Below are 27,660 nucleotides of genomic sequence, written 5' to 3'. Positions count from 1 at the left end.
CAAGGAGTCCTGTAAGCTCACGCGTTTCCAATAGGGGTCTTTTTTTATTGTATATCAATTATCATGTATGGAATGTCTCTCTTAAAGTGTTTTGCTACAAAATAAAGAGTTTTTAAAAGTAGTTTGTTACAGGAAATCATCTAAATAATAAAAATGAGGATATATATCTCTAATAGAAGTGGTATTTTATTAGTACTTTAATCAAAATAAATATTAAAAACATATAAAAAAGAAAAGGCAATATCAAAAAAGTACAAAGTTGGTCCAAGCCTACAAGTGAGAAGATTTTGTTTGAAATTTAGCTTTTTTTCTATTAGCTTCTGAATTCTTAGCGGTCATTTTCTTTTGTATTAAAAATCGGATGTTATTATTCAGTTTAGCACATAAATTTTTACCCATGACATTATACAAAGCGAATGAAATTCTTTGAAGAAAAGCTGACTTCCTCGCACTTTAATCCCACAATGGCGATAATGTCAGAGTTTAAACTGCCCTGTATCCTGTCAATAAATGTGGCAACAAATTAAGCTCTAGGATTTGGGGTGCCAGGTAGACTGTCTTTCTCTTCAGGAGTTGCTGTGATGTAAAAGAACATGGAGTGAGCATAAAGACAGGAGAGGTAGAGAAAGTCAGAGGGGAGTGGACCACTCCCCTCTGCTCATTATTTTGAGGAACTCTTTCAGGTCTACATGCTGATTGCTTAGGCTATCGAAGGTTATTGAGTCCGGAAGTGTGTCTCTGATGACCATTAACACTTGCCATGATGTAAAGCTGATCTTCTTCTCCAAAAAACAACAATAATATACCTGGCTACAAAGTAGAAAGCATTACTCTCTCCTTTGGAAACTAGTTCCTGGAGGTCATCTGGTTGCCAGCTAGTCAAAATGGGCTCAGCTTTACCAGGTCTTCATCAGCAGAGCTTTAATTTATGAAGTAATCATACCTGAAAATTTAAAAAAGTAAAATATTGTAATGATATTATTATACTGTAAAATAATAAAATGCCTAAATAAAGAAGCTTACTATTAACAAATATCTTATTTACCTGAGAATTTGAAAAGACTCAGAATACAAATCTTTCTCTCTGCTTCCAGGATCTATCTCACGCTTATGTAGTGGACACCTCCACTTAGTTGTCTGTACCAGCCGAACCTTCTTTCGATGGGATCAGACTGGAACATGCCGAGGAGTAAATAGGAGAAGTCTGCTTCTAGGAGAAGATACTCTGCCAGATCTGCTACGGCAAGGCACGTCTGTTTGTGTGCTGCTAGGAAGGTTTCTGCTGTGAGGCCAGGTGCTTTACTGTTTTGCCACTGGATGAGAAAATTTCTTCTCAGAGATTGGTTCCCGAAGCTCATTTCCCTTTTCGTAGCCAACTCCAGGTGTCTTGACGTTTAGGATATTCTGCATTGTTCTGACAAACTCTGAAAATTCGGAGATGTCTTTAAACTCCAGTCTGTTGTCTTCTTTGAAGTAATACTTAAGCACTCCAACTGATGATTCGTAAAACACAGTATGCTGTTGTAGTTGGTTGAACTGTTGAGCCCTACGTGACGTGGTCGCACCTTGAGTTGGCATTGATGACGCTTTAGGAGATGAGAGGTAGTTGGGGCAGTTTGGCCATGAGGATGGTACTACATCTGCTTGGAGGTACCTGTAAAAGAAGGATAGTTATAAGCTTACTATCTTCCCAACATTTTTTACAAATTATTAATCGCAAAAACGGTAATCCGTACAGAACGCATCAAAAGTGAGCAGCTGTCTTACCTCTTTTTTAGAGCTTTGCCAAGGGTCTGACTTCTTTTAGACTCAGAGATTAAATCAGAATCGTTGAAATGCAGGGTTCACAGCTTGGTACTTTGGGATGATGCCTAATCTGTCTTCTTCAGATCTGTTTCTCTTGGAATGGATCTCAGCCAGGCGGTATCAAGTCCGGGGGTTCTCTCTTTGTTTGGCCACAGATGGATCTTAACACCAGACTGTTGTAGCTTTTTGCCATAGCCGTTCTACCCCCTAGAGCACAACACTTAGTGGGCATGATTGGAATCACAAAACACAATAAACATGGAGTCCACAATGTAACTAATAGTTATTAGTTATTACTTATTATCTTACCAAACATGTTGCATTGTTATTTTTTTCTTCAATGGAACCATGTTGCATGAGTATTTGAATTCATATTTGCGGGTGCACGGTCCTGCTTACAGGAGTATTTGATATAATACACTCCAAAGGCGACTTTGTACCTCAGGTAGGACTGTTTATGAGTAAATACGGACGTTTGAACGTTTGCAAAAAGATAATGTTAGTCCCATTGTCTTCTATGCAATTGATTGCACAAATCTACGTTGTCTACTTTCCTTTGTTTTTATATTTTATACCATGCTAAATTAATAAAATATATATTACACTGTAAATGTAAGCAGTAGATTTTTTCTGTTCAGACTCGAAATTTTAGTTAGCTATACATATAATAATCGAACTACACCCCTTCAATGACACTTTTTTCAATCAACACTAAGATTTAGGTAAATAGATTAATGAATAAAATATTACCTTGTTCTATAAATTCACAAAAACTGTTTCAAACCTAAAAAAGACTAACTAGTGTATCAAATACAATAAAATTTGATATCAAATTTAAAAATAGTTAGAGGAATACAACGTAATAGATAAAAGGAAGATAACGAACATTCCTTTTGTTTCAAAAAACTAAAATAAATAACTCAGACCTAGTGTGGCATTTGTGTGTACATAGAATTGCTTACAATGTACCTATGCATGCTCAAAAGAATAAAATCAGAGAGTCCCACTGTAATCGTCCAACTATCTACATTTTTACTTTATAAAGAGCTTGTTTTTTTTGATGATTTAAATAACTGTTGTGTTTTGATTAATTCAAACGTAGTTTCAAATTTTACGATCATAGTAAAATATTTTTTTCTAAATATATATTTTTTCCCACAAAGTAAATTTACGACTTAAAATAATACAAACGAAATGGAAATTATATTAATTTTTAGTTAAAATGTACTATTTTAAAAATTGGTAAAAAATGTTTTTATTTTTTTATGATGTTTGGAGATTGTTTAAATTTGATTTGACAATGATTTTTATGAGATAGTTTTATGAGCTTAGAAGTTTTGATATTTTTTTCCAGATGAAAAATATTTTTTTAATGTCTATAATTTAATTATTCCAAATATATAAAGTACTAATAAACTGTGTAGCAAAATATAAATTTTGGGATGGAAAGTACATTAATTCCGTCTTTATTTTACTTCAAATCCTAATGCAAGTGTTTTTTCTGCGGTGATTAGCCACCACAACATTAAAATTAACATTTTAGTGGCCAAAAGCTTTATTTTCTATTTTTTCATTAATTGTTTCATGTGACACTATTATAAGAAGTGATACTAATAGGGATAATTTTGAGCATGGCATAAAAAGAAACCGAAAATTAATATGGTAGTCCAAACATTTTCAAGAATGTTTTAGTGGTACGAAGGTTGGCTCATGACGTTTCATTACATAAGTTACAACCAGCTGTAACAAGGGGGAGGAAGAGATGAAAATAAAAATGGCATTGACATGAATGAATCACTCTCTACATCAATTCTGAGTCCAACAAGGAATTTCACTTATAACTCCGAAAAAAATAATTAGGATTATTTTATGAGGAGACACAATTGTCAAACGACTTTTTATATATGTTGTATGCAATATAAAAGGAAGTTCAATGGAAAATATCTTAGAAAAAGAAAATTCATTTTTCAGTTTGCCAACTTAAAAAAAATGGTGGGCTAAAAAAAATCGAACCTATTATCATCTCTATTTACATACCTTAGTAAGCAAATAAAATACCTTTTTTTTATTATATTTTTAACTTGTGAATTTACTTTCTAAAATATTTATAAAGATGATATTTTATTTCTAAATTAATAAATCATTATCAAACAATATATACTGGCAAAAGAGAGCATCATCCAGTGAACTTTCGTGGAGAATGATTATGCGCATTGCCAATGGAAATGAAGAGGAAGAAGATGTTGTATATTTGCCATGTAGATAAATGCAAAGTATTCCTGAAGAGGCCAGAAAAACCTATTAGCTTACAGTAGGATATGAAGTCTCACTTTTTGTGTGTGAGCTCGTCAAAATTAAAATCCCTCAAAAGACGGGTACGTAGACTATGATTACATACGATAAGTGACATCCTTGAAACTTGAGAAACTCAACAACTAGTGAAAATGCAGAAAAATTTCCTTCAAATCAAGAGCAACCTGAAGAGATCCGTATAATATTTCTAATTCAAGAAAGAGGATGTATCTAAAATATAGAATATTTTTGGAGGTTTTCTGTTTACAGAGAAACACTTTAAAGACTCACGTTCTATTTTGTGCAGAATGCAACAAAATAAAAACAGTCCACACGTATTTAGAGACTGCAATTTGATTAATAAAATCATGAGAGCCGTCGGGAACGAGATAGGGAAGAGGATTGGAAGGAGTTCCTCCTCACACAAACTCCTATACAGTTTTGAGAGACCAGCAAAACGCTTTGTGGGTCTCTAAAGTAACTATTTGACTCCAAGTATGATCTCCATGGCACGATACAAGAATATTTATCCTTCTCCAAAAAAAAGTTAAGGTAGTTCTTAGCGAGTTTGAATAATATAAACAACAGACAATCTTAATTTTATGAACATCAACTATTATGCCCTGGTATCATTTATTTTTCCAAGGGCTATTTTTATATTGTTTGTATAGTATCAGGTTTGTGTGTGTATTATATATATGTGTCAGTGTGCATGTATTTAGTATTTGTGTGTTTTTTTTATTTATTTATGTGTTGTTTTTTTATTTGTGTTCTATTTTATCATCTATTCGATAATCTCTATGAGATAAATTAATAAACTTTGGATAGTGGAAGGAAAAAAAAACCTTTTTAAATAATTTTCCTATTATGACTTACAAAAAAATATATATACGAGTATATATACTGAATAATACAAATCTTGCTCTCCTTTCATCTTTTTTTACATTTTATTGTTTTGAGTAAATAAATAATAAGAACACATAAAAGTTTTATTTATAATCATAGTACTAACATAGTTCCAGAATTTGTCAATAACTCAGAAGCTAAGTAAGTGTCGCGAGAGGTAAATGAACAGTTCCGAATTTAAATAGAAGAAATATTATTAAAGTACGTAGTTTCAAATTTCTTCACCAAATCTTGTCTTACAAACATAAATATATATTTAAAAAAAATGGTATTTTAGCAAAAAAATATGCGTAAAATATTAACTGAATAAAAATCCATAAAATTAAACGAAAACAAATCCTTCAACTTTCATATACCGTGAGCATATAAATAAATATATATGAAAAAGGCCACCAAAGTCAATAAATAAATAATATGGAATTGTAAGAGCAAAATTTTATTTAGGCTAACAACTAGTTCCTTTCTTCAAAAATTTACTATCTTCCTCAATGTTCAAAATGTATCGATGAATTTGATGGATGTTATAAAAATTGTCAAAGGCCCAGTCCCAAGCACCTAAGATTGTCTTTGAAATGTTCATTTTGAACGTTTCATAACTTGCCGCAACCACCTAAATTAAAAATACACGAATATTCACCGCAACTATGGGTTCACCTACAGTTACATAATGTGCTAAGTAACGCTTAACATTTTTATTAAGGATTATCCTTCCATTTAGTTTCAGGGGTATTATTTATATTTTTCGATAAACAGGCGAACATAATTTTGGTTGTAATAGTATATTAACATTATTGTGATCGATACCCCTCTGGCTAAAAATAATAAATTATTTCAGAATATGTCACTGAAGACATTTCGATGAAGCGTATCAAGTGTTGTTGAATTATAATTCACCTCAGTTTTTACATTTACCTACATTTTAGAAGATGATGACATAATCATATACATCCAATTACTAAGTAGATTTAAATCGTGAACAAACTCTTTGCCGAATTACATTTGGCCAATGAAAATTTACAGAAGAACAATTTGCCAAACGGATATTTAACCAAAGGACCATTTGGGACGTTTAGCCGAAACATGATATTAAATTTACTGATGTATACGATTGCATATTTTAATTCAATTTCAAATGATATTATGACAAACAGATATTGTTCATATACTATATATGTAATATAGGTACATTACTGTGTAGTTTTTTTATTAAACAATATTTTATATACCTTAATGAACATTATGTAACCACAACACAGCAGGGGGTCACAATAAAATGATTATTGTAAAAAGGTCGTAGACAAAATCGTTGCGTGGTTAAATTGTCGTGTATATTATTATTGTGAAACAAAATTGTTGTGGGTAATAACATCTTGAATCAACTTCATTGTAAGCAATATGATTTTATGTAATTTCATTGCAAGACATTATCATGTGCAATTTCATTGCAATTTATATCGTATTTGGACAATAAAATTGTTGAATGATGAAGAAACTTGCAATGAAATACTCCATTTCATATCCCCAGTCTACAAGTTGTACATCAGTTGAAACTCCACCGTCACCGCGTTTCTAAACATTTATGACACTTTTACAACATGCTATAACACACCCGAACCACAGGTTGTGCAGGTGAACAGCTGGTCACTAAGGTAGGATAAATTCTATCGTGGCAGATTCTCTAAGCATCAAACCAAACATATTTATATACTTTTAAATAAAATAAGTCTACTTATTTTATTTATGAAAAATTGGGATAATGAAGAATACATTATACATATCCGATTTTAAGAAATGGATTGGGCACTAACCGATGGCCGGCTTGTTTTCTGTATACAAGAAGGCTTCCTTGATATTCAAGGAATCAGCAATAGAAAAATTTATCCTACTTTGGGGTAGGAAATGTGGCAAACGTTGAGTTTAAACTGCCATTTGAAGAGTTTTGTGATTTTTAGGGAAGTCAAGGAGGAAAAATTTAACCTTGTGGACATGAATTATAGCATATTGGAAGGGGCCCATGGTACTTAGAAACGTGTAGGCTGTATATTCGAACCATATTGTGTTTATAAAGTGATATTAATGAATAAAATTAATATAAAATTATTGTTATGCAAAATAACACTAATTAATTTACCTATATGACATACATATCAAAAATACCTATTTATCGTACTATCATTTTAAATTGATTTAAAAAAGGAAATCGTATATAACAATAAGTTTTGTATTATTTTTCGACCAATTGTCCAAATAGACCTTTGGCAAAATGCCCATTTGGGAAATTATCCTTCGGCAAAATGTACATGAGGCAAATTGTCCTTTGCAAAATTTATGTTTGGCCAATTCTCTTACGGCAAAATGTCATTCGGCTAATGTTCTAGAACCGATTAAAATATTTTGTCTAAAGGCACATTATTATTTCTAGAGTATCACTAAACTTGGATATTTAAATTTTTCAAAACAATTTGAAATATCCCTTTATTACACTAATTCAGACAATATAATCTACTTTTTCCAAAGCTAATAAAACAATTTTATTTATCAAAAAGGTTTTTTTAAATTTCATTTTCATAATTATTGAACATATTTAAAGTTAAAATTCAGGTAGAGGAAGGTTTACATTGTACATAGACGAGTAAACCGACCTTTGGTATTTTAATACCCTTACATTTTTTTTTACTTAATTGACTTTTCATAAAAATGTTTTTTTTACAAAAAGATGACAAATTACTTATGCAACATATCTTTGGTTCATATAAGTTAATCATAAATTGATTAGCTGTATAGTTTTTGACAATTCCATAAAATTCTCAAATATGTTGATTTTTCCAAAATAAATCCAATTGGAACAAATTACGACAATTTAAAATTGTTTTAACATGAATTAGATAGAGTTGTTCGTGCTCATTTTTTGTAAAGTTCAAATTATGAAATAATTGAAAAAAATTGTTTTTTGTACATTTTAATCAAAATAAGTTTGATTATAGAAAAAAGTCTGTCGAACCATTTTGTGGCTATATTTATTTTTGACGGCATACGCACCTTCCTCACTTCTCCAATGCATGATAATTCAACTGATTGTATTTCTTAAAAAGTATAGAATCTTGCCTCTAGAATAAAACCAAGGCCACCCTATTCATACTTCTACAGTCTAATTGCATTCTATTATAGTTATAATAGTTTTTGGTACATTAATGTTTTTTAATGTGTATAAAGTAATGAACACAATGTAAAATTTTAATTTGAGCATTTTACAAAATATATTTTTATTAGTTTTATAATATATATACAACATTTAATAAAAGCGGACTTTTAAATGTCCAGCAGATGCAAATGTTAATTTCTTTTTATTTGAAGATTTGCAAATATTTAATGCAGTAATTATTTATTTTTTGATAAATGCATTATCCTAATTCATAGAATGTATTTTAATCAGCTGAAGTGAGTAATGATTAGTGAAAAGTTTCTCATTGAACATATTTTGATTGATGGTTATGAGGAAATCTCTATACATAGATAGATTTCCCACTCTGTAATGCCCTTAGAACAGGCAGTCGTCTATGCTATATAAATTTGTTATTAGCACATTCCTTTATGAATATATAATAATTATTTTTGGGCATTTTTAATTTGCAAAGAGATTTATGAGAATAATACATGAAGAATACTCTGTCATACATCGACACAAAAAGAAAGTAAGGCTCAACCTTCTCCCTTAATACTTGTATATATATATATATATATAGTCATGGGTAGAAGTGGGCTCCATTATCAAAAAAAGAAAAGGGGAAAAGCAAAGAGTTCTCTCTTTTTTATACTCGCGTATTTTTTTTCTATTTTTTTCTGATGGTATGCGTCATGTTTAATATAACTAAAAAAAAGAAATCTTCCATCAGTTTGAATTCGAAGCTAAAGCTATGGAAGAGTCTAGCAAAAATTGTCTTTTATCAGTGCCGGTTGCAACATATGGTCCAGATACACTCAGTCTGAACTCCAACTCAAGTACAACTAGATCCATCAAAAATAAAAGATATGGTCAAGGTAGGAGCAATTCCTGTGTGAGTGACTCTGTTGCTCTCTTTGATTCCTGTGATGGACGAAGACGCTCACGTTCGGGATCAAGAGCATTTTTGATCAAACAGCGTTCCTCTGGAGATGAACTCATTCTCACTTGCTCTCCAGTTCCTAAAGGAAAGAAATACACGCAAACAAGAGTGCATTCATTCTTGATACTTTGTCAAATCTGATCCATCACAATTATTTGTGTATTTATTTGCTTCTTAAATTATTGTATGTATAAAGTAATTATCATAAATATGTACACACACAAGTCTAATAGGTATGCTCTTCTAAGCCTATTAAAACGATTTAAAGCATGAGAAAATGCCTATACCATACTTATTGTTAGTCTTATAATTATAGAAATAATAATAGCAAGCAAAAGTTTGCTAATAATAAATAATTACAAGTGAAATTTATAAATTGTACTAACTGTCTGTGATATTAATAATGCCAATTTACTGTGTTGTCCAACCCAGAGGCTGAAATATTTGATCCATCTTCTATAAACATTCTTAACTTATCATATAATTTACACTTTTAAACGATGGTACTTATGAGTATTTGATTAGCTTCTAAGTTATCAACAACTTTTATAATCCATATATCAAATGTAAATGTCTGTGTGTGTTTGTGTGTGTGTATGCTTGTCGCTCAATTACGGCGGAACCAATTAATGGATTTTCCTGAAACTTTTAATGTAGGTTTTTATGGCTCCAAAAACGGATCTGGTGACCATTTTTTAGTCTTCGGGGCCATAGCGGCTTTTAAATAGGATTTTTTAGTATTTTATCTGTATAACCTGAGGTCTTCAATGAAACTTAAACTACTTTGAGGTCCATTACTTTACTTGCACAACCTGAGGGCCGGGGTATATTTTTGGATCTTAAAAGGGTTTCATGATTCTCAGGGAAGCGGCATACGGATAAATTTAACTTGCCTCGGGCATAGAAGTTCACTTGCACAACCTATGGGCTGGGGTGTATTGTAGAATATAAAAAGGGTTCCTTGATTCGTAGAAACACGGTGGCGGTAAAGTTTAAAACCTACCATCGCTGCATTTATTGGCACAAGACAACCTTGTAAAATGTTATAATAATACCAGCCCACAGTATGTGCAGGGGAAGAGCTTGACCCGAAGCAAGTTAAATTTTTCCATCTGTCGCTTCCCTGAGAATCAAGAAACCCTCTTAATATACTTTGATTTAGTTCAGGTGAATTGCTGGGCCAAAATAACTTCTGAACTCTACCACCACCGTATTTCTATGCACCAAGAAACCCTTCCAATATGCTAGAATACACCACTCGCGTACAGGTTGTGAGATGCTGGTTTTTTAAGAGGTTTTATTTTATATAGAATATGTCTTATTTGATAATTATTTAGAAATAAAAGTCTTCAAATTTGACATCCTTTTCTCCATCTTAATGAAAAATATAATGCTAAAAAACTATTGAATTTATTCAATAATGCTGATAGTACCATATGTAATCATAACTATTAGCAAAAAAAGTTATTTATTGCTAAAATGTCAATTTTAATGTTGTGAATGCTAAAAAATCTGGGAAGTCGTCACAGTAGAATTTAAAGTGAAAGAACAGAGGGTTAATTAAGTATTGCTACCCCTTAAAAGATGTTCCAGATAATTGAATTTACTATATGATACATCTTTATGATGAATAGAAAAAAATATATTATTTTTTTACAAAAAATGGGTAATAAAATAAGGTTAAAAATAGAAATTAATCAAAACAAATTAAAAATATTAAATTTCCAAGAATTGATAATTGAAATTGATTTGTTTCAATATAAACTTACCATATATATATAAATTGTATATTAGGCCATTTAACCCGGAAAATCAGTCATTGGAGTATCTTCAACCAAAAGTAAAAAATCCTTGGTTTTTTGGTTTTTTCTGAGTAAAAATTTAAGAAAAAAAAATAATAGGAACATTTTAAAAAAAGTGTAATACTTTTTATCTAAAATACTGGATTTTAATCTTGAGATAAAATAAAACAACAAATAATGTTCAAACGCATATCTTTATAGATTTTTTATTTTTGATCCGGTGATATGTATATGGAATAATTTAAAATATAACGGGGTTTGAAATATAAACAGTTATTATTTTATAGTGATTTTATAATGAAAGTACTCAGAAAAATATATAATGTCTTCATCTGTTATACATAAAATCCTTTTTTTGCTGGTCATCCAGTCATTTAGATGTCGACAAACCATCACTATGGTACATTTTATTGGTTTGACATTTCACTTTACAGCTGATTCATCTTTTATATACATATCATATTATTAGTTTTAGATATTATTAACATATCATTGATCAATTTAAGGAATTATAAGGAGATGGGATATCTTACGCTTAGTACTATTTATAAGAAAATAACTAAAGTTTTTAATAATTTAAGAAAAAAGGTTTAACTGCTTAGTTTATTAATTTGACGTAGACTGAATATTCAATGATTGAATTTTAAATATTATATTTCTTAGATAATTTGAGATGTATAGTTACTACCAAACTAACACCCCCAATTGGTTTATTCTATTCCTTAAATTTGTATAATGTTTTGCCTGGAATCATGCAAATTATGAATTATATCAAAAACAAGGGACTCAGAATCAATATCAAGTATCAAACTTGCAAGGAACAGAAGAAAACTAGGTTAACATAAAAAAAATACATTAAATCAAAAGGCACATAAAGAATTTACCTATGACATAATTTAGAAAGCAATGGAAATTTTTATATAAACTATATAAATATTTAATCATATAAAATTCTATCATAAACGATCATCTGTTTCATATCTTTGTTAAAACGATAATATATTATACATTTCAAGTGGTTTTCTTGCTCCTTAATTATGATTAGCCTTATAACGGATGAGTAAGCTAATAGAATCAAATATTTACTCACATAAATTCAATATTTGTTCATGTTATTGAAAAAAGAAAACGTTTACCTAATATTAATTAATGCATAATAATCTATTTTTAATTAAATAACTTAATCATTTATGATTTTTCCTTTAAATTCTAATGTGAGTTTTTAAAAAATTCAATACAAAAAATTATACTATGTTTATTTAAAATCAACGTTTTGATGCCCTTTCTTGTATTTCACACATCTTAATACTCAGAAAATGTGATTATCATGTTTACAATGTCTTTGAGTTTAATATTTTTTGTGTATTTTTGAGTAATAAATTGATATGGCTGGAACTAGAGTCTGAAACTTAATTTAAGTAATAAAAAAAAAGATTCGGTAACAAATACAAACATGTGAATAATAAAAAAACTAATAATTTTATACAGATATTTTATAATACTTTCTAGAGATAGGAGGATTATTGTTTAAATATATGTGAGCGTAAAACCCACGCTTAAGAGAATGGTAACAGTGAGAAACGATATAACAACAAACAGAGATCACTATAAGCTATAGTGTGCCTAGCTGATACCTTAGAATTTCTAATATTAGAAAGAATAGTTGATAAGCTTACCACCATATACTTATTTTTTTAAATTTACGATCACAGCAATATAAACAATATTAACATCTTCAATCATTAATTAGAATGCAAATATTGTATAAATAGGAACAAGTGTAAAGACCAGCCTTAAAGTAATGTCATAAAAAAATAGTAACTTTTAGATACAAAATATGTACTGATATCATTTTGAACTATAATGATGCTCCATGTCTCCTAATATGTTTGAATCTTCAGTATAGGCAGGGATAATTAATAAGAGCTTTCATATCTTACATTTAAAACAATTTAAAAAAAATTAAATTCACTACAATTTAAGCAATATTCATATGGATAGTTATTATCAAATCTAAAAACCAAATAGTGAAACGAAGATCATGTAAAGTATTTCAATTTTTATACAAAGTAGTGGTCTTAGCAACACTATTTTTTGTCCCCTAAGGTTACTGAGTATACATGAATATACTCTGTATCAAACAGTGCAACTGCCATGACTTTATCCTTTTAATTAAATGAATAATGGAAATTCTGCGAAGATATGAAAAAAGTGCTTGGAAAGCCACACAATAGGAAAAAATAACTTCCTCTGTGGTATAATAAGAATATATTACTACGACTATTAATCTTCTCCAGCTAACAGTCCCATTGGTTTAGTTTGCGTTTTTTGCTTAAGTCAGTACCTCCTATGTGTACATATTTTTTATTTCACCTTTCGCTTTTATTAAACTTTGCCATGTAAAGTAAATATAAAATTTGACGATTATTGTCTTTCTCTTATTAATATCTTGTATACTATTTTTTACTTACCTAAGCTGTCATCATTATTCTTTTATTCTGGAAGTGTATAAGTGGAAGTCCATGTTGGACTAGGAGTAGACAGGAGGATCTCCAATGCATGAAATTATTGCTTATATCATTGCTAGATACGGTATGGGATTGGTGTTTATTTCTTTTATCTCACAACTGCTCATAGATTCTGGTATTAAACGTCATAACTGAAAAGCTGCTTTCTTCCTTGAGGTCTTCATAGAGGAAGGGTGACGAGTTTATTTTTAGGTTTATTTTTTTTTATTTTTATAAATTCCCTTGTTTCATATTATATGAATTTCTACTTGTATTGCAATGCTTTCTATTACTTTTACACATATGCGTGATCAAAAAGAGCCAAAATAATAGAAAATAGCTTCTAGAATATTCGATAAAAAGCTAAATAAAAAGTATATATGTAATATAATGATGATAAATTTGAAATGTACGTTGTATGAGAAGTACAACACGCAATAAAAAAATATTTTTTTTTGTAGGGTGTATTCAAATACCCAAGAAATGTAGCAGAGGGAAAAGTTATTAGTATGAATCTACAAACTTAGCATCAGAGAATTACAATATTTTTTATTTTATAAGTATTATTATTTAATTGAAAAAGTTTAAATGCATTATCTTTTATCGAAGTTTTTAGAATTTGTATCTGTTGTATTTACTCGTATTCAAAATTGTGATATCGTTTTATTTATAGCATATGCTTGGACGCATGCATTAATTTATTTGCTTGGAAGGTCAAATAGGCATGATAAAATACATAGTCTTTTACAAACAGCAATATATTCCTTCATGTCTAAATACAACTAAAAATACTAATGAGTAATAATTAAATATCTTCAACATTTGTTTAAAAGTATATTTTTATGATAGGTTTTGTATCCCATATGCCATTAATTATTCAAAAAATGTTGATAAAGTTCTGTGTTTCTTATATTGATTCTAGTCTTTGGGATTATAATTAGTGGTTAGATTCCATCTGTGATATAACTTTTTTGGTTTGTTATTAGGTGATTATTTCAAGACTGATCTGGTCCAAACCGCAGTTAAAAATTTTAAACCGAAGTTGATGATCCTTTTCTATAGTGTTTTTTTTTTATTCTTGTACTGATAAAGTCCGATTTTTCCTGAGAAAACGGTCTGAAATATACCAGTATCAAATCAGTTTGGTCTTAAAAAAATTATAACTGTCTTAGAGTGCTCTAATATTTTCCACCAAAACACAAAACTAGAACTAGTAGAGTGAACCTTTCTTGTTCATTTTTTAAACCTCTGTGAGTGAACTGGGATATATATTAAACACCTCACAATTAATAACAATGTTTTTGATTCCTATAAATCTACAGTTATCACTCACACTACTCAATCTGATCATTTGTAATTATTAATTTATCCTAATAATATCTTGTTAATAATTTATTTGTATATTTAGCTAGTTTTAATGGAGGTTTATTGAATTTAGTCAAATATTTTGCATAGAAATCGTTCCTTTGTTTTTCTCTCAAATTTTTGAATTCTTCTTTTTTTCAATTTGAGGACTGAGGCTCTACAACGGTAGCTAAAAAATTATAAAATTCTAACTATTTTTTAATCAGATACAGGCAACCTTATTAAAATAAATTTTCAAAATTTGCATAAAATAATTAATATTTTATAGAAATTTTTATTAAAAAAATATTAGTAATTCATATGATATTAACCAATGCATAAGAGATGGAATAGTTAATAATATGATACATAATTTTTTTATGTAATTAGAATCACGGTAATCATTTAATTAAATATATTTTTTAATGTTTTTTTTTCTTTTTTTCAACTAACGGGGAAGTAAGGTTTAACAATATGAAAAACCAAGAATTACCTTTCTATTTGAACCTAAAACCCTAATGTTTCTTATATAGAAGCTAAGATAGAATGAGACAAAAACCAGTAGGCAGTCTTTATTGTATTTTAAACACAGCATCATCAATCGAGATGTAGAATATATATATACCCTTAATTATATGTTCTACAGATACTTTCTTTTAATATACAGTCAATTTTGTTTCGATACAAAGTTAGTCAGACCAAGGTTGGCCTTCTATTGATTAATATTGATTGTACCTTGTTTTTTTATGTTACCTTCTTTTCATATTTTTTTTTTTGTTTGGGTTGAGAGAGTTAAGTAACCACAAAATTAAGACAAATTTTATTTTTATTTTGCACTGTTAGTGAATTACAATATTATAAATCCCCAAATTTAAAAAATAACAACACTTTTCATTTGATAGAAACTATATTATATCAATAATACATTTAATTATGCTCCTAAAAACAAGAGATCTAGTTATAGGCAGTTATTTATTTATATAGAAATGTATTATTTATTCGTATATTAGAAATTTTAAATCCAGGTTAATTGACCTGAATAAACAGTTTTAGTTAAAAGTTGTCCCTTTATTTTCCCTTTTTTTTTTAATCTAACCTCTGATACATACTACATTAGCTACAAAGTTATAATGTTGTAGTCATTATTTTATCAAATAAGCAAAACCTTATAAAAAATTGAAAGGTATTCATTTAAATTCTAAAATTTGCATAACGAAATATGTGATTCAGATGAATTTTTATCCAAAACAAAATTTGAATATATTTTCTTTAAAGGTATCAAATTATATTATGTTGAAGTCCCAAATTCATTTTGTTAAGATTATTTTAAAATAAGAATCTATTTTTTCTCAATGTCATATTTTAATAAAATAATTTTTATTAATTGAATGTATAAGGGCAAAATTGATAATATAGTTTAATGATGATACAAAAAAATTAAATGACGTGATTATTATAATCGTTTCGACTATTTATTATGTAATTATATACATTTGATTTATTGGGATTATTTTTGTCCAGTTCATTAATTGCCTTTCGAAATGGATGTTCATTAACAAAGGGTTCAATACAAATGCCCCATTAAGCAATTAGGGGGATTAGCAGTTAATCTGACAAATATTTGTCATTTTTTTAATTTATACTAAACACAGTTAAACTTTTGTTAGTTAACACCCCAAATTTAAAAAAAAGTTTTCTTATTCCTTTGAATCCACATTTTATCGGCGTTACTTTTCAGTTTGCTCCTGAATCGTTAAATTTAATTATAGGCATTTCTTTATTTAAACTGAAAATGCCGTTTTAAGGCTTTATTATTTTATTTACGAAATTTTAATAAATATTTAGTGAATTTGATTTTTTTTTTTTCTTAAAGATCCTTAGATCCTTTCTTTTTTTTCTTTTCAATTTTATAGATTCTTCTTTTTTCAATGTGAAAAATAAGGCGTACAATAGCAGTTAACAAATTCTAATATTTTGGCTGTTATTTTATATAATACTAGCAATCTCTTCAAAAACTGGTGGCTACTCACTTGATTAACAAATTAAGTAAGGAACAATAAATATTTTATAATTTCTTTTTCCAAAATTTAGTTTTTTGTTTTTACGGGAGGATCGGTTTTTATCTTTAATGGTCCTAGTTTATACATTAGTCCATTTCTTTTGTGGCCAATTCAATTATCCAAGTACCTAATCACTTTTACAAATTGTTTCTTGTGGCAATCCAAACTTATGTTGTTTAAATTATAGAATAATGAATAATTTTTTGTATGTTTTGAAGTCATATAACTATTTATTTTTGTATTTTAATCTATATTTATGAGTACAAAATTGATGTTATAATTTTTTTAATTATATATATATATATTTTTTATCAGCTATATAAGTATATATCGGTTAATAAATTATGTTCAAAAAATATATATATTGATCAATTCAATGTAAGTTATCATGAAACCAGAGGAATTGGTGATGTTTTCATTTTTGGTTGAAATCTACATCAGAACTTAGTTCATAATGCTTGATGTTATCTCTTTTCATCGCCAAAGTCTCTTTTTTAATAAATAAATTAACAAATTATTTGTTTGTATAAAATTTAAGGGGAATAATCTAGTGGAAACAATATAGACAAGATTATATGCTATTGTTATAGTAAACCATAGTTTTTATAGTATTGATGTTGGGAAAAGGAGAAATAAATGTTCATTGAGAGACCCACTCCTAATGCATAAATAAATCAACACTTTTTCGTCGAGTCTAGAAATGAGAAAATAGACACTTAAATTAAAAAATAAGTATAATTTGTTTTTTGTTATAAAAAGATATACTTAAAGGACCTTTAAGTATGATAAAAGTTTTGTAAATTGAGTGATCACTTTAATTGCGACATCTATTTAAAAAAAAATTAATTAAAGTAAATTTTGATTTATGATTGCAATTGTTGTAAACGAAATATCAGAAGTTTACAGAATGTTTAGAATGTTTTACTAAAACAGATCGGAGATGTATTTTTGTTGGAGTTTTCTATATCAATTTATTTTAAGAAAAGATGAATGATTTATTTCCCCGTTTTATAAGTAAAAAATGATGTTTCATCTTTGACGTTGGAACCTATTGAGATTCTCCAGCAACAGTACGTACAGCTTCCGCATTTGTCATATTCACAACGACATCACCACGATCTTGAATTTCTGAAAAGTTTAATAACTTATTTAAAAATATTTCAGAAACTGCCACAAAAAATGTTCCAGGCCCTTTTAGTATTTAAGTGAAGGAAATATAGACCCAAAAAGCGACTTATGGGTTAAGCAATTAAAATGAAAGAGGTGTCTCTCATCATATATTCCAAGAAAATAAAAATTGACTATTTGTATCAAATATTGTTAAAAATAACGCCATAATTTTTTAAATGTTTGGGCGGAACATATATAAGTTAATTCACCCTAACCTTAAAACTTGAAAATCAAGATTTGACTATCTTTATGTTCCTATTAAAAGAAGTATTTCTCTCGCAAAAACATTTATCTACATGATAACCTTACAGGAAGAACATAAATAATTATAACCACGAGTGGTTAAAGACCGTCTGGAGATGTCTTCGATTAAAAAAAAGAGAAATAGATTAAGTCAAGGAAATAACACATTTTAGAAATTATGTCAATAAAATAAACACTCCTTCAATTTGATGGTGTTTAGTTAAAGCAATAAAATAGGTAGATTATAATACACGCTGTGAGAAATTGGTTAAAACGATAGCATTTCACTCTTATTAATTTACAATCTAACATAATATTTAAAAAAATTAATAATTGATATTTTTAAAAATGATTATGTAAAAAAAGTTATTTCACCAAATTAGTAATATTGGACGGCTTTTGAAAGATAGTTGAAAAAGAAAACACCATTTTCAAAACTTCTAGGTGCCTGAAGCTTTTTTAAATTATGTAAACTCTTGTCTTTGATCCTTTTTATAACAAAATTTATATTTTATATTTATGATAACTCAACATTTATTAAAAAGATAAAATATTCATATTTAAATTAAGACATTTCTTAAGTTTTGATTATGATCAATCACTTTTCATGATTTTTCTAAGTAGGATATAATATTTAATACACGATGAGAAAGAGGTATATTCCTAAAAATATTTTTATGAAAATGTATAATGAATTATAAAATAAACCAACAAACACTGTTTTGTTTATGTATTTTTAATTCTTTTAAACTACTTTAAATATATATATTTTAAGGAGAAAATAAACATTATTTTCTTATTTCCTCATTAATTTGGAGCACACTTTCAAAAAATATAAAATAATATTTCAATGCAATGTAATGGAGATTAAATATTTATCTTCATGGTTCAAAAATATTAACTGTTGTAAAATACATGAATGGGTATTTTTTTAAATTCACATTTTATATAAATACAACTAAAGAATTTCATTTAAGAGTTATTATTTGTTATTCTCACAATAAAAACCTATATTTTCATTTGCATTGAAAAATTATATTTACCTACACTTAAAAAAAAGAATCATAGGAACCAAAAAGAAAAATAAAGGAACTACTTATAAAGGAAATAATTGATTATATTAACTAAACCTCCATTAAAAACTGCTAAATAAACATATGAATACGAAACTAGGCATTATTGAGATCAATAAAGAATTGCTGAATAATATTTCAGTTTATTAACAGATGGGATAAAGTTATTTATCGTGTACAATGTACATTATATTGCCTGATTTTTGGTCATTATTTTTCTCTCTCTGCACAATTTTTTTTGATCGAAATAATAAAAACCTCCTTTAGGAAAGTTTAAGGCCTCTCACGCCATTTTAGCTCGGAGAAAAAACGATTGAGGGTCAAAGCAGTTAATTTCTAGTCACCTTCCATCCTCCAAAATAAGAATCTATAAAATAAAATATATTATTTTATTTTAGGATTATTTTTATAATTTAAAAATAGTGTGTACCTTGTTTTTATTAATTTAAGAGGACTAAGATGTATTCCATGATTTAAAGTTTCCCTGTTTTATCACACATACCATAACAAAAGTTTTTGAACAAAATTGAGGAACATTCTTTTGGTCCACTTTGGCCTCTAACTACGTTATCGTAGTTAGGTGACTTTTTTTTAAGCTTTAGCCCATATCAACAAGCTTAAATCCACGTGAAAAAAACTTTGATGTTTTTGAAACAATGAAAACTTTATCGTCTGCCAAACATAAGTGAATGGTGATGACAATTTATTAGTTACTACTCTTATTGGATTCATGAAATTCATTCGATCAAGAAAATGAAGTCTGCCAATTTCAGGAACATTATTTATCTAATCCGAATATATCAAGTTGAATTAAATATAATCAAATCTGAATTTAGGAAACTCATATTCTTCTGATGAAAATTATCTATATTGGGATTTTCTTATTTCTGAAGTAAATATAAAAACATTTTTTTTACTTATATTAATTAGTAATTTTGTATAAGTTAATCATTTCGAGGCAACCCCGTGTTTGATTAGATAATATTTTCTTTCACAGATCAAGGATTATTTTTAAGCGAAAAAGTTGTTCGGGGGAGGGGAAAATCATAATATGTATTGATTGAAAAAATGTAAGGAATTTTAACCACATTCTTTTCACTTCAGGAAAGTTCATCTTCCTTTTTCACTCAAAGACAAGTTAATCCCAAATAACGTTCATTGTCAGAAATTTTTATTATAACACAAGTTTATAAGGAGAAAAATTCATCTACAACAATTAATTTATTAATATATCTTAATTTAAAAAAGCTATTATGTTGTTTTTCTTTCTTCTTTTGAATTCAAAGATTTAATCATTAAATAATATACTCATTATCTTGGACAATAAGTTCCGAATTGAAATAAAATCATTTTTTTTCTTCAAGACCATTTATTCAACTACCGACTTCAATAAATTTGCTACAGAACTTTAAATTATTTTTATTTTCCAAAATTGAATATTGATATAGTATTCGTTTATTATCATTCCTTGTAACTAACTTTTATTTTATACCTTTTGAATTTTTACAAACAAATTATACAACCCACTCATTTTACCTTATCTAATAATTATATTATTTATATCAAAATATTTTTTTCCTTGCGATGAACATTCTTCAGGATGAACTTGTCAAGGTGTAAAAAGATTGTGGTAAACTTTCTTGTAACGATAAAAAAGTAATGTAAAATGAATTTAAAGAGAAAAAAACAGAATTTTTTTTTTGGGGTCATCTTACGATTTCTACTTACTAAAAGGGAAAAATTATGATAGCAATACTAAATTCTTAAGAAGTCCTATGATGATGTAAAAATGAAAAGAGAATGTTGATTTTATACAGATATTTACTTCACTTTTCTTCTATGCGAAGTAATTTATGCAGTAGCTAAACAAACAGGAATATGAGATAATTTTAAGTAAAAGCGTATTTTTATTACATCCACATTTAATTGTGAATATCAAAATGTAATTTGCAAGATTTCTAATAATTTATAATTGCTTTTTGTTTACTATAATGAGGGGGAGGAGAAGTTTGAAAATTCGTAATTAAATGAACTTTTCTGAAATAAAAGTTAAATGTTTGTTGAATTATGCAATCATTATTTTTATTAATTGTTTTACGGTAAAAAAAAAACCCTGTTAATTTAATATCTTTCATTAGTTTTTTTATACTCTTTTATTTTCAGCAAGCAACAAACAAATCACTTTTCTTCTTTTTAAAATAAGAAATCTATTCATTTTGACTTTCGATTTTTCACTAGTCACATCTACCTTTTAAACATCATGTCCCTTTATATCTTTACATCTTTTGTAAATATATGCTAATATTATGCAAATTTTACAAGAACGTTAGTATTATATATACATATATATCAATACAAAAAAAAAGCCGGAAAATAAATTGATTGTGAAATGCAACACTTTTTATTTGCATATTCTATGAGAAAATGCTTCCCAAAATGAGCAAGGTAATAGTGATAACAAAATGAAAAACATATATTTGTTATAGTGTGTGTACATATTGGTAACATATTTCATGTAATATTTTTAGTAATTCCAATTTATTATTTCTTTACAAAAAGTATTTTTTATGCGTATATAGTTTATATTTGATCTTGCAAATAATTAAAAAAAAAACGAAACTATGAAGAATTCATAGGATATATTCTTCTCAATATTTATGAGGTAATATCATTTATGTTGTTGTTAATAAAATGGTTTCGTTTTCTTTTTTACGAAAATATCTCTCATCTTTCAAAATCCTTTGAGAGATTTATTAAAAAAATTCACTTTTTAAAATAAATCAAACTGAAGTAATATTACATTTTATCAAATAGTACGGAGGAGATGGGGTCAAAAATATGCAGTAGCATTTAATTAAAATTTCATGCCTGTTATTTTGAATCAGAAGGATTCATCAAGCAACCAAGGGAGAGCTGAAAAAAAAGAAGGCTTTTTTAGTATCCTTAAGACTTAAAATGTCAGTATATTAACAAACACAAACGTGTGTGCGATCTTAGCGCCGAAAAGGCTGCATAGAACGTTGGCATTTCTATCCATTCTGCTTACAATATCAATAAGCCTATGAGGGTGAACCCAATGCCATAACCCCAAGAATATCACAAAACATCTGAATCAACTGTTTAGCTGTTTTCTGGACTGCCACTACCCCTGAAGTCAATCCCTTTGACTTTGCAGTCTTGAAGAAGGATATCTGCCAAACCTCTCAATCAAATTTGGATTTGCTCCCAGCTGCCATCACGACAGCATGGTACGCCATGAACACGACCTTTATCGTCGAAAGCTGTCAATCTGCTTGTCTGTGGTTGTTATTGCTCGTGAAGGAATATATATTGAACAAAAAATATACCTAAATACAGTATTTAAACATATTACAAATTGTTTTTAAGTCTTTAATTCTTGATTCTATAAAAATTACCCTTTTTGTAATTAAGTCATGCTACTGCAAGTTTTGGGTTCCAACTCTGTAGATAAATACATTTTTTGTAAACTGTATATAGAGTGCATCAATGGATTTGACATAGTATTAATTAATTGAATATAAATTAGGAGTCGAAGCCAGAACAGTCATGGCTTCCATTCCATCATATGTTTCTATGTCACAAAAAGTGGGCGGAGATGATAGCAACATACAGTACGATTCCCTTCTTAGTTCTCATGATGCCAAACGTAGATATTCAGAACGTCCTCCAGCAGATGCTTTAGAGGCCAAACATAGGGAAAAGCTTTTTCAATTAGCAAGGAAAGGAGCTTTATCTGACTCAGATCTTAGGTTAGAGCAGTGGCTTTTAGAAAAAAAGGGAGGTCGACTTATTCCTCCTAGAAAAAGTAGTCGGGCTCACAGTCACCAAGGAGTGGGTCTCCTGGCTCCCCAACTTACGCGCTCAAGCTCAAAACGATCCACCAAGAGTTCTTTAGCAGCCATTAATTCAAGGTATTGTATCAAAATGAGGAGTATAGTAATGATGCCTAATACCCAGTTTCAGCGATCCCCGTCGTCGTTCCTCTGAGAATCCTTCTCATTACCGCCCATCCAAAACTGTTTTATCCGATTTCGAAGCTGCAGAAATTCTAGAGGCTGTTTTGGATGCTCAAAAAGAAAACTACGCTGGGTCTCCGCCGCCAGAGAAGGAACGTCGACGCATTGTCATCATAGTTTCAGTGTTTGCATTACTTTTAACTTTTCTAGCGGCTGGAATGGTAGGAATCACATTTGGTCTTTCGCCGATCCTTGAAGAATTCCACGGTAAGATATATAACTAATATCAATCTCTATAAAAACATATATCATAATTAAAGAGTGAACACCAAGTAGAAAATTTGTAAATTCATATGATTTACATAGATAAAAATGTTGCCTCAAGGTTTCCTCTTATATTTTATGAATTATACTTGTCTTTTCAAGAGTTTTCATTTATTTAGAAAGGGTTTCCTGCCTCAAGTTGAAACACAATCATATCATAATTCATTATGATATTAAACTTTATTTACATACCCTTGGGAGTTTGTGCGTGATATCATGTTCAAACTTATTCATGAAGCACATTAAAAATTTTAATATATACAAATATACTACTGAGAATTTTCTAACTATTAGGGATGTAAGAATAGAAACCTTCCAAGCAAGCGTGAAGCACTCCAAAGTCATATTAATAGGCAAAATGTTTTATATATATTCTTTAAAGCTATTGTAGAGGACAAATTTACTAAATAATTAGTTTTGGGATTATGAATGCCACAAAATAAATATTATATAAGCTATGAGTGCTAATTTAGTTCTTATAGCAAACTTTTCAAATATAATAAATTAATACTGCTTTGCGATGTAAAAGTAATGTTATGTGAGCTTCTTTTTTCCCTTTCTTAATTATGAATTAAGACAACATTATTTTACAATTTGACTGTCTTTTTTTTTATATTTGGTCAACATACATATTTAACCTCAATCTTAATTAATAAAGACAGCCTTATGAAATTTAATCTCTAATAAGTACATTTAAATCTTTATGTATTATATTTTCCTTGCCTGCTACAAATTTACAAATTGTGGTTCACCTATTCATTGTTATTATTATCCATTACTGAGACAGTCTATGTTAATAAACAGTCAATAGGAAACAAATGATTATTTATATTCATGAAAGAAGAATATATTTTCTAGAAAATCTATACATATGTACGAACATTTGTAATCATATATAGAGGAAGTTGTTTTTAAAATCTATTTGTAAGCTCTTTTTATGATGATTAATGATGGGGAACCAAGCATTCATTCTTATAAATGTACTAAAAATGAAAACCATGAGTGCAATTTGATATTTCATAATTAAAACTCAAAACATACTTTTTATGGAGCATTTTCTTTAATATTTGTATTTTTGCCAATATGAACAACTAGCGGAAAGACTATCGATACGTTTTTTACCCATATTCAGAGATGTATCAAATATGTCTTGGGTCTACAAAAGCCCATTTTTACATCCTTTCATGGAGACACCGAGGACATCATAACTGGTTCAACCACTAATTGAATTAGAATTCTTCACAGAACTGCCCCTGGCTCTACTTTAATCTCAAACAAACTCAAGTCAAACATTGTCAAAGGGAACCTCAAGTCTCTCTCCATGAATAGACTCCTACTTCTCTGTACGGACACAGAATCCATTTAATCTATTAAGTTTGACAGTTTATCTAATAATAATTCATTGTAATCTATGCCAAAATAAATTTTAAGTTCTACCGCTGCAAGGAATTCTTCTAATATTCTATAGTACACCCCAGCTCACGGGTTGTGCAAGTGGACTTCTGGGGACGAGGTAAGGTAAATTTCTTTGCCTTCCCTTCCCTGAGCACCAAGGAACCTCCTAATATCCCAAAATCAAACCCTACCCACGAGTTGTGGGCAGATGGTTTCTGAGGCAGCTAAAATTCTTCCACTGTCACTTCCTTGAGTATCAAAGAACCCATTTAGTATCCAAAATATACTGCAGCTCTCAAGTGGTACAGGTTAAGTTCTAAAAATGCTATTCAAAGGCCATTTTGCCCTTGAAAGCAATTACTACAACCATTTTTGGAGCATTAAAACCTACAAGGAAAAATTTCACCAAATTTTGCCCATTATTGAAGGACAAACATATACAGACACACAGACATTCACATTTAATATATACCTTGATAGTTATTTTAAAGAAAATTAAGAAGTATATAATATATAATTCTAAATACTATTAAAAACGCAAATAAGGATCTTACCTTCAGTCTTTTTTCAACAATATTTGTAGTACTTATCTTGCATCAAGATAATTAATAAAACTTAACATTAGCGGATGTATCGTATTGAAATCAAAAAACCGATATATTGAAAAAATATTCAATATCTACATCGGACCGGTATCTGAAAAAGTTCTTAGAAATTTCGATATTTTCGCCAATAATTTATATGATATAATTAGAAAAAGAGGGAGAATTAAAATAAACTGTTTTTCGATTTTTGTAGCGAGGGAATGCTCAATACAAAAAGTACTTACAATTAGATAATTGAATGAGTTATGTACATCCTAAAGAGATGGCAATTTAATAATTCTACACCTGGGAGTGCATATTAAAATTACACTTTTATATTAATATTTTTATTAAAAAAGGGAGAAGTTAATAAGTGGCAGTACCAAAATTTGAATTGGTATTTCATAATTTTTCAAATACAAATTTAAACATAATTGTCCGAAAGCAATTCACACAAACTCATAAAATTGTATCAAAATTTTTGGTGTGGGATGAAGACTAGTTCAGAAAATTTTCATAATTGTTGTGTATCATCAATTATGAGGATAGCCTCATCAATGAGATACTTTTGATGACGTAATGACGTAGCAAGTACTATTTGAAAATTTCTTTTAGTTGGTCCATGGAATTGAACTTATTAATTCCTATTTGATCTAAAGTATAAATAATAAAGGTAGTGTTACCCATTTGCTAATATACAGAGTGTTAAGATCAAATTGGTCCCATTTTTCAAAAGTCTATAAAATATCACTGAAGCCCTCATAATTAAATGGATTGACTATAAAATTGGCTTTTCATATTTTATATATCAATGTAAAGAAATACCTCTTTTGATTTATCCAATTCATCACGGCCTGGAACCCTGCCCTGAAGGAGAGGAGGACATGACGGAGCAGTTCCTTGGCATATTTGTCATTGAGTGTTTGATGAAGGCAATAAGAGATTCCTTGACGGCAGTATATGTTCGATTTGTTTAAGATTCAACGTATCCCTAGACAAAATAATCCAATGAATTAAAATCCAGACTACTGAGGGGCCATATTTCCATCCAATGAAGCCATAGCAGTGTTCACTCAGATACTTCAGCGACCTTTATGAGTACCTTCTCCATCGTGGTCTATACTAAAACTGCATATGTGTGTACCTTTAAATAACCCCCCTACTCCTTATCAATTAAAAAAATCCATATAAATACAAGTATCTTATAGTTTACTTCATAAAATATATGCAAATGGATATTGTAATTATCTTTATAAGTAAGACTCTAACATCTTGCTTCATCGTGGTCAATGTTAAAACTGTACACTTTATTACTATTCACACGATCCTCTTGTATCATATACATATTATATAAGTACAGGTAATAATATAAATATATATATCTCTCTACATGTATGATATACCTTTATATATAACAATCCCTTTTTCACGAACGATCATATACTATATATAAAACATGATCCGCTTTTTCAAGTTGAGTTTCAATTTCATTTCACCATTAATATTTTCATATTCCGCCTTACTGTCCTCATTGTCCACTTTCCTTACAAAAAAAACGGAGAAACCTTGCTATTTCTCCAATACGTTATCCCATTCTTAAGACAAATTTGATAAGTAAAATTTTTCTGCTATATGACTTTCCCAATATTGTTCGACTTTTTGAAAGGAACTTTGAATCAGTGCCGTTCTCCAAACTTTTTGTACTGGTCAACACTTAAAATGTCTATAATAATACTTTTTGACTTATCTCTCTCTATATTTGCAATGCTTATAATTGCATTGTGATTGTCTAATGGTTTCACCATATTATAATGGAATGTATGAATATGGGATCTCAATTTTTTTTCCCATAAACGAATTGATTTAGTGAATATCCACAATGACGAGGTAAATTACGGTATTCCAAGAAACTGTCACGAAGTTCATTGGAGTTGATTGCTTGATTGCCGTCCTTCTTAGGTAAACTCTTCTTATATTTTACAGCTGCTTTCGCCATACCATGCCTTTAGAGGATAATATGTGCTTGAGGTTGACCAAATAATTCTATTTTTTTGAAGAATTTTATGAAATTTAT

The 27,660-nt window shown here is 28.8% G+C and overlaps 1 protein-coding gene and 2 long non-coding RNA genes across 11 annotated transcripts in view; 1 reads left to right on the top strand and 2 right to left on the bottom strand.

The window, feature by feature from the left end:
• LOC121115278 (uncharacterized) overlaps window positions 1–27,660 on the top strand; it is a 467,901-nt gene that overhangs the window by 253,105 nt on the left and 187,136 nt on the right. For 2 of the 6 annotated variants that reach the window (XM_071888997.1, XM_071889003.1), the window contains exons 1-2: window positions 22,874–23,238; window positions 23,291–23,550. The exons of 2 other annotated variants lie outside the window; for them this stretch is intronic. In XM_071888997.1, coding sequence (XP_071745098.1) covers window positions 22,874–23,238; window positions 23,291–23,550 — 625 coding nt within the window. Of the gene's footprint in view, window positions 1–22,873; window positions 23,239–23,284; window positions 23,551–27,660 lie in introns of those variants that run through there. 2 more of the 6 variants (XM_071888993.1, XM_071889002.1) reach the window with 1 other exon arrangement.
• LOC121120237 (uncharacterized) lies at window positions 163–13,635 on the bottom strand. 4 transcript variants are annotated; one of them, XR_005864970.2, is made up of 5 exons: window positions 13,381–13,635; window positions 10,877–10,976; window positions 1,768–2,385; window positions 1,046–1,654; window positions 163–943 (listed from the first exon to the last, which is right to left on the bottom strand). It is a non-coding gene; the product is annotated as an uncharacterized lncRNA (long non-coding RNA). The 4 variants fall into 4 exon arrangements; XR_005864974.2 differs by lacking the exon at window positions 10,877–10,976 and having other exon boundaries at window positions 1,768–2,026; window positions 2,116–2,385; window positions 13,381–13,627; XR_005864976.2 differs by lacking the exon at window positions 10,877–10,976 and having other exon boundaries at window positions 1,768–2,013; window positions 2,116–2,385; window positions 13,381–13,626.
• Window positions 21,681–27,469, bottom strand: LOC139905605 (uncharacterized). The gene is made up of 3 exons (XR_011780504.1): window positions 26,412–27,469; window positions 22,723–23,576; window positions 21,681–22,653 (listed from the first exon to the last, which is right to left on the bottom strand). It is a non-coding gene; the product is annotated as an uncharacterized lncRNA (long non-coding RNA).

Source organism: Lepeophtheirus salmonis, chromosome 1, assembly GCF_016086655.4.
Source record: "Lepeophtheirus salmonis chromosome 1, UVic_Lsal_1.4, whole genome shotgun sequence".
NCBI classification, from domain to species: Eukaryota; Metazoa; Arthropoda; class Copepoda; order Siphonostomatoida; family Caligidae; genus Lepeophtheirus; species Lepeophtheirus salmonis.
The sequence above is the reverse complement of the archived record's forward strand: the minus strand, read 5'-3'. Positions and strand labels throughout refer to the sequence as shown.